Source organism: Carlito syrichta, unplaced genomic scaffold, assembly GCF_000164805.1.
Source record: "Carlito syrichta isolate Samal-C Ts95f unplaced genomic scaffold, Tarsius_syrichta-2.0.1 Scaffold123437, whole genome shotgun sequence".
Lineage (NCBI taxonomy): Eukaryota > Metazoa > Chordata > Mammalia > Primates > Tarsiidae > Carlito > Carlito syrichta.
This window is the reverse complement of record NW_007067533.1, coordinates 27,045-35,245: the sequence shown is the minus strand read 5'-3', so window position 1 is coordinate 35,245 and position 8,201 is coordinate 27,045. Positions and strand designations below refer to the sequence as shown.

The following is an 8,201-nucleotide window of genomic DNA, read 5'->3' as shown; positions in this document are numbered from 1 at the left end:
CCCCCGCCCCCACCCTTAGTGTGACCCCAGCCCTCACAAGCCTCCAAATTTAAAATAATAAACAAAAAACTGAGCTAGCCTATCTTCCTTTTTTACTGTGTGTCCTACTAGTGGGCTTAAACAACTTCCAGAGAAAATGTGTCATTTATATTAAATGCTTTTTCAGTGGTGGGCTGAGTTTGCATTTGACTAAGGCTGTCTCTGGACTGTGGGTGGTTTTCCCCATAATGAAATCAATGGAGACCAGTTCTTTTTTCCCCAGGGTCTCGTGTGTGGCCTGGCCCCAGCTGACACATCACCCTGTTGTGGTGTGCTTATGCCTAGGTCTTATGCCTAGGTGTTCCTGGCACATTCTCACAAACTGCCCCATGGTGGGAAGATGCTTTTTCTCTCCCAGAAGATGGTGCATCTTGAACCAGTCACCCCTAGAGTGGCTGCCCTTCTGGGTCTCCTCACATGTCCCCTCTTTAATTCCTTTGCTTAGTTGTGACCTCAGAGGTGGGGGGGGGGGTTGACCTTGACTTAATTTACTGAGCCATGAAACCCCACAAAATGTGGAGACTTTTCTGTGCCTTTGGGTAAGTCACTTAGTCTTTCTAGATCTATCGGTAAATTGGATTAGATGAGATACATGTAATGATAGCCTCGGATTCAACATTCCCTACTGCTGTTATTGAATGTCTGCTGAGTCCCTGTGTACCTGGATGTAAGCTTCATGACTCCCATGACTTCAGTTTGTTGATGAGGGTTGCATGGCCAGCAAAGCCTGGGTTTGAATCCAGTCTGCTGACTCCAGAGCCAGTCTTCCCTCCTACCTCGTGTTGGTCTAGCAGGAGATGAGGACGGGTCTCTACCTGGAGCCTGTGCTGGAGTCAGAGCTGAGATTCCAGCTCTAGGGTCTGAACTCCTTGTCCTGGCCTCCATCCCCTGGTCTTTCCATGGACGGACACCTTAGCACTGCAGAGCTCAAACTGCATGGCACTGCAGATAAGCTATGGGTCTGGCTAGGCTGCCACTGTCTCCCCGGTGGCACAAGCCTCTGCTTTCTGTGTTCTTGGTTAACACCGGCCGACAGCTTCTCCTAACTGTTCACTGCTCTCCTGTGTCTAACTGATGCAGTTAATGACCTGTACCTAAGAGCAGTACCAGGTATGACTCTGTTCCTGCCCTCTGGGCTGCATGCATCCATTCTTATAGAAAGAATGCCTTTCATTGGTACATCCTGCCACACATCTGCTTCTACTGGCAAATTCATAAGGTAGTACGGCTGATTCTCCTCACCCACTGTTCCCTACGGTGCCAGTGACTGCATTGTAATTCTTTAAGCTTAAGTTTCCTTTCTCATTCTTGGTCTTACCAGAGCAGATGGTCTGTAAATAACTCAGTGGCTTTCTCATAACTGTCTTAATCTTTAGATTGTAATCAAATGTCTTATTAAATGTGTCTGCATGCGCCCGCGGGCACCTGCCTCTTCACATGGCTGTTCAGTGTGCTTTTTACACGTTAGCCAAAGCTGTCCATTCGCCTGCGTCGAACCCTGTAATGCTATGTAGCTTTGGCTTTGAACCCAGCTTTCCAGCACTGCCAGTCCACTTCCATGGCAGGCTACTGGAAAGATTCAGTATTCCTGCATCTGAAGCCAAGCAGCGCTCACTCCAAGGGGGCCCTGCTGCCACCAGACAGCCATGTGAGGAGGGAGGGCCTGCTCCCTGCCTGTAAGCTGTGTCATGAGGTAGCGTGGCCAAGTCCTCTGCCAGGGAGTCGTGTGGGCCCAGCCTGGGCTACTAGAGCCTGCTGCCATATTTTCTCCCTCCACCCCTGGTCAAGAAACATCTAGAATGGAAAAGAGTTGATTTCCCTTATATTGGCGCTGGTGGCACCTCCCAAGGCACTTGGACTTCTACCACCTGCCTCTGTGTCTGCCTCAAGGACAGATTTAGCCAATTAACCTAAGTGACTTTCCTCTCTGATTAATTCCCCGTTCTGTCTTCCATGTGTTGTGTCTGTTTTCTCCTCCTCCTCCTTCCCTCTTCCTTGCCCCCTTCCCCTAAACCTTGCAGATAGCTCGTGAGGCTGAGGCAGCCATGTTCCACCGCAAGCTGTTTGAAGAACTTGTGCGAGCCTCAAGTCACTCCACAGACCTCATGGAAGCCATGGCCATGGGCAGCGTGGAGGCTTCCTATAAGTGTTTAGCGGCAGCTTTGATAGTTCTCACGGAGTCTGGCAGGTAGGGCCCCGAGAGCAGGTAACACTACAGGATAACCAGTCTCTTGCTCCGGCCGCTCTAGGAGAAGACAGCCAGGCCCAGCCCTGCTCCGGGGCCTGAGACAGAGCCTCCTTTCTCATCTGCAGGAAGACAGCCAGAGAGGTCATGACAGGGCGAGACCCAAGGGTCCTTACTCAGTAGGCACAAGCAGGTGTCACAGGCACCTGGTGAGGGACTGGTTCCTGCAATCTTGATCTTGGGTCAGCTCAGGCTCTCCAGTGATTAGGCTCCTCTTGGCCTTTGTCCTGGGGCCACGTTCCTCACCAGCTGTCCAGGTGACTCTCCCCCTCCCCCTCCCTTTGTGACAAAGTGCTGACAAGCTCTGTCCCCCTCGTCCCTCTGGACGGCTGTTGCTCCCTAGATTGCTCGTGAGGCAGAGGCTGCCATCTACCACTTGCAGTTATTTGAAGAACTGCGCCGCCTGGCGCCCATTACCAGCGACCCCACAGAAGCCGCTGCGGTTGGCGCCGTGGAGGCCTCCTTCAAGTGCTGCAGTGGGGCCATAATCGTCCTCACCAAGTCTGGCAGGTAGGAGGCGCCAGCGGCTCCCTGGAGACGGCTGCTCGGTGGCATCTCTCCCTGGGGGTCCTGGGAGCAGTGCACTGAACCCTGTCGGGTGGTGCTGAGCTGAGGTAAGCCCTCTGCCTGCCACCTGGACCTGCAGGGGAAGAGCAGAGACCCTACCCGGGGCCTGAGGATTCGGCAGCATTCCAAAGGCGTGTAGACTGTTTGGATCAAAAGCAAGTTTATCCTGGCACTTTACTGTGGGACATTGGATAGGTCTGCTGCCTACCAGTGGCTAGATGGTACTTCAGAGCTGGGTCTCTAAAATAGTGAAAGACAACCACTTCTGCTTATCCCAGTTACTATGTGCTCCTTAAGAATTCAATCTGAGCCGGGCTCGGTGGCTCAGCCTGTAATCCCACGCTTTGGGAGGCTGAGGTGAGTGGATTGCCTGAGCCCGCGGGTTTGAGAACTACCTGGGCAACTTGGCGAGACCGCATCTCTATTAAAAAAAAAAAAAAAAAAAGCTGGGTTTGGTAGTGCGCGCCCGTAGTTCCAGCTACTTGGAAGGCTGAGGCGGAAGGATTGCTCGAACCCAGCAGGCCGAGGCTGCAGTGACCGGAAGCAGCCACTGCACTCCGGTCTGGGTAACAGAGTGAGATTCCAACTCAAAAAAAATAAAGCAATCTGGGCTGGGCATGGTGGCTCAAGCCTGTAATCCCAGCACTCTGGGAGGCTGAGGAAGAGGATTTCCTGAGTCCAGGGGTTTGAGACCAGCCTGGGCAACTTGGTGAGACCTCCTCTGTACCATAAAAATAAAAAAATTAGCTGGGTGTGGTGGCACGCGCCTGTAGTTTCAGCTACTTGGAAGGCTAAGACAGAGGATCACCTGGGGCCCAGCAGGTTGAGGCTGCGGTGGCTGTGAGCATGCTAATGCACTCCAGCCTGGGCAACAGAGTAAGACTCCAACTCAAAAATAAATAAGAATTCAGTCTGGGGCCTAGTACAGTGCCTTGCACCTGTAATCTTGGCACTTTGGGAGACCAAGACTAGAGGATGTCTTAAGACCAGGAGTTCAAGAACAGCCTGGGCAGCATTGCAAAACCCAGTATCTACAGAACAAATATAAAATTAGCCAGCCATGGTGGCACGCCCTGTAGTCCCAGCTACTCAGAAGGCTGAAGCAGGAGGATCACTTGAGCCCAGGAGGTCGAGACTGCAATGAGCTATGATCATGCTACCTGCATGTTAGCCTGGCTGACACAGTGAGACCTTATCTCTTAAAAAGTTCTTCTAGCTGGGCTTGGTGGCTCAGCCTGTAATCCTGTGCTTTGGGAGCCTGAGGTGAGTGGATTGCCTGAGCCCGCAGGTTTGAGACCCGCCTGGGCAACTGAGTGAGACCTCATCTCTACAATAAAAATAAAAAAATTAGCCGGGCATGGTAGTGCGCGCCTGTAGTTCCTGCTACTTGGAAGGCTGAGGCGGAAGAATCACCGGAGCCCAATAGGTTGAGGCTGTAGTGGCCAGGAATAGCTACTACACTCCAGTCTGGGCGACAGAGTGAGACTCCAACTCAATAAAAAAGTTTTTCTAATTCAATTTGGGAAATTAATGCTGTTCACTGTGACCCCATTTGGTACACTGACCCCCATCTGTCTTTGAGCCCTAAAGACAAGTGAGTTCTGGCCCAGGAGAGGTCATTGTGTATTCTGTGGGGCTGCCAGGCCAGACCGAAGACTGCCCAGCTTATATGTGGCCTCCATTTTGGGAATCCTTCCCTGCCTGGGACATTGAGTTCACTCTTAGTCTGAGAGAGTGCTCCTCATCCCTGCCCACAGGGCAATGAGGGTATCTCGGAAGAGAGGGGCAGCAGGGGGGCTGCTGTAGGACCAGGACAGGCCCTGTGAGATGCCCTCAGTAGAGGGCTTTTGCCTTCCGCTGTTGGCTAAACAGCTCCGGCTGTGAGGGTTGACCTTTGTGAAAAGGTCTGCTATTTTTAAGCTCTGGTCTTCTGGGATTTCACTCAGCTGGTCCTGCTTCAGCAGCTGCTTCTCTCTGGGACCTTGTATGAAGGCCAGGCCCGAGGCACAGAGTACGCTCTGCTGTGACGTGACTTAAGTTTCTCTGACACCTGTTGAGTGTCCTCACAGCTCACCTTCTGGGACCCAGTTTGCCTGAGACTCATCTGCAGCTACACATGTGCAATGTCAGGGTCAAGGAGGCACCTGGCAGAGGGATCTTCAAGAGGTCCCTTCAGAGGAGCCTTGACAGAGCTGCTTCCACCACGGGAGGTCTCCTGATCTGCCTCCTGGGTAGCACCTAGATTTCGAAGCCTCTCTCAGATGCTCAGATGCTGGGACGGTTTCAGGGACCTGGGGGCCATGCTGGATGGGGAGAGGGTACAACAGAGGAAGTCTGGTGTCATTGGTTCCCAGGAGGCTGGTCGGCTCTTTTACTGTTCAGATGTCGAGGGTCAGGTGCTGTTCACCTGCTGCATGGCTTGTAGCCATCACTGGCAGCAAGAGGAATGGGTGCTGGCGAGGTTGGGCCAGGGCGCCCTCTGTGTCAGAGTTCAGGGTGTGGGAGGACTTCTGCCAACCATGGGCCCTGTGGGGTGAGCGGGTGAGACTGGCTGTGCTGGGCCCTGGTCTGTGGGAAGAGGTGGGGGAAATGACAGCAAAGCATCTGTGGAAGATGCAAAAGGGTGGGCACCCCAGCCAAGGCGGCTCCTGACCTCAGAGGTCCTGGGGAGCAGACGTTGCAGTGGCCTAGGGAACCAGGTCAGAGGGTGAACTGTTGCTGAAGGCCCCGGTGCTTCCTGGAAGGCTCATGGACCCTGTGTGATGGTCTCTTCTGCCTGTCCCCCTGTCCATCTCAGGTCTGCTCACCAGGTGTCCAGATACCGCCCACGCGCCCCCATCATTGCTGTGACACGGAATCCCCAGACAGCTCGCCAGGCCCACCTGTACCGTGGCATCTTCCCTGTGCTGTGCAAGGACCCAGTCCAGGAGGCCTGGGCTGAGGATGTGGACCTCCGGGTGAACTTTGCCATGAATGTCGGTATGTGGCTGGGAATGAGACCCTGGGGGGAGGGGGCAGCACTTGAGCACTGGCCTTTCTGGGACCCTGAAAGTTCAGGGAATAGAAAGGGACGTACATACTCTAGGGAGAAGAAGCCCAGCCCACGGCTTCTCTCCCCTGCTGGGAATGTTCTCTCTGAATCCTCTCGGCTCAGCCCCCCTCCTCATTCTCTTCTAGTCAGGGCCCAAAGAAGAATTGTCCATTCTTTAGCATCTGCCCATTACTGAGGATTTTGCTTGCTTTTTAATAAAATTGGCTAGAACTCCTTCGCAGAGCGGCACACACATATTTCTGTGCTGATGTGGCCTCTGTTCCTGAAGAAGGTGGAATGTCATGGGATGAGAGGAAGCAGCTAGCGCTGACCTTGGACGAGGCTCTCCACCCTCTAGATGGTAAAGTGAGCCGTGTCCAAAGGTCCCTGCCAACTCTGCCATCTGAGTGATGAGGAAATCTCCGCTTCCCTCCTCCCCTTTGCCTGGCTGTGAGGCAGGCGCCACCTTGTGGTCTGGGGAAGTAATGACCAGCTACTGGCCAAGTGCCTGCCTGCCCAGCTTGGCCTTCACTCACAGACCTCTTTTCTTTTTCTCCAGGCAAGGCCCGAGGCTTCTTCAAGAAGGGAGATGTGGTCATTGTGCTGACCGGGTGGCGCCCTGGCTCTGGCTTCACCAACACCATGCGTGTAGTGCCTGTGCCGTGATAGACCCTGGAGCCCCTCCAGCCCCTATCCCGCTCCCCTCCCCCAACCCATCCATTAGGCCAGCAGCGCTTGTAGAGCTCACTGTGGGCTGTAGTGTGGCACTTGGTGGGCTGGGACACCAGGGAAGAAGAGGAACGTCTCTGTGAAACATGGCTGTTGTAGACCCTGCTCAGGTGGGATGGCCCAGAGCCTGGCCCATTGTGTGGGTCCCACCCAGGCATGGGATAGGGGCGGAAGCAGGACTGGAGGTCCCCAGAGCCTGTGGCCAGAGGGCTCCAGCTCCCTCTCCTTTGTGTACTCTGTTCAGTTCCTGTAGAAAACGGATTCCCAGAGAACTCCCGGTCCTGGCTTGGGTTCTGGAGACAGCCAGCAAGAGTAGGGTCTTGGGGCATGGGACAGTGGTTCCAGTTGAAGCAGATTCTGGCCCTGGCCTTACTTGCTTCCCCAACCCGCTCGGCCTCCCCACCTTGTGCGTTGTCCCTCCCGTTCCCGCACTCCACTCAGCTGTCGCTGCAGACAAACACTCCCCCCTCCACTTCCACGTTCCCCACCACTGCAGCTGCCTCCAGGCCTGTTGCTATAGAGCCTACCTGTATGTCAATAAACAACAGCTGAAGCACCTGTTTCCTCTCTTTTCTTCTGGGGATGAGGGGAGGTTGAACCCTGGCCTGAGTCAGGTGAACATGGCCCAGCCTCAAGCTGCGCAGTGGGTCCTGTGGTGCTATAAGGTCGCTTGCCGTCCTGGCCACCTTCACGGTGAGGGTAGCTGAGGGTTCTTCAGTGCTCTGCGTCTGAAAGCTGCTGCAGCTGAGGAGTTTTAATGGCTTGTGTGGACCAAAGACAGAAGGGGGCAGGGATAACCCCCGCAACCCAAGGAGTAAAGTGGCCCTGGCTTCCCTCCCATTTTGTTTTCTTGCAAAGGATCCCTTAAGGGAGCTGTAGGCTGAACCCCTGCCACTCATTCTACACCCAGCACTGGATACGGTTCAGCTTCCAGTTCCTGAAAGCTATGCTATGGGCATAGGCTCCCCTTGGAGCCTGTTTGCTGATGGGATACAGCAGTGCCAGAGTGGTTTGGGGAGAGAGTTGGGGATGGGACTCAATCTGGCCTGAGCCTCCCCCACCTCCTGACCACTCCCCAAAACCAAGTGACCTGATGGGGTCTGGAACCTCTGGGCTCATTCTTGCCAGCCAGTTCAGCCCGGTTCATGTCACACCCTGGGCTGAACTGCTTCCCTTCCCACTTTCCGTCCCTCCACAGACTCCAAGAGCTTATTTCCTTGGGGACACTGCGAAGTTAACAACTCTGGCAAGAGTGCGAGGGAGCGTCCTGGCTCCCGGGCTCGTGGTGGGGACCTGGCTGGCCAACTATCCTGTTCAGAGGCCCCTCTGGTCGACCGTCATTTGCACCCTGCTTCTCCGGTGAAATTGAAACTTCCTGGGGCTCAGTGCTGGGAGGGGCTGGAGGGGGCGGGACTCAGAGCTCCAAGACCGAGAGAACAGAAGAGCCCGGAAGGGACACAAGGTCCCCGAAGTGAGGAACAGGAGGCGCCGCCCCAGGCGCTGGCCTCCGGGACCTCCTAGTCTGGGGACCGAGCGCCGGGAGCCTCTCAGAGCTTGGGCCCCACCTGGGCACCCTGGCGGGACAGGACT

The 8,201-nt window shown here is 54.8% G+C and overlaps 1 protein-coding gene across 5 annotated transcripts in view; it reads left to right on the top strand.

Annotated features, from left to right (window-relative positions):
- Window positions 1-7,169, top strand: part of PKM (pyruvate kinase, muscle) — a 24,999-nt gene extending 17,830 nt beyond the window's left edge. For 2 of the 5 annotated variants that reach the window (XM_021707701.1, XM_008048423.1), the window contains 3 exons: window positions 2,061-2,227; window positions 5,649-5,830; window positions 6,442-7,169. In XM_021707701.1, the coding sequence (XP_021563376.1) occupies window positions 2,061-2,227; window positions 5,649-5,830; window positions 6,442-6,548 (456 nt within the window). In that variant the 3' untranslated portion in view covers window positions 6,549-7,169. Of the gene's footprint in view, window positions 1-2,060; window positions 2,228-2,627; window positions 2,795-5,648; window positions 5,831-6,441 lie in introns of all 5 variants that reach the window. The other 3 variants (XM_021707702.1, XM_021707703.1, XM_008048424.2) reach the window with 2 other exon arrangements.
- Window positions 7,170-8,201: the final 1,032 nt, after the last annotated feature.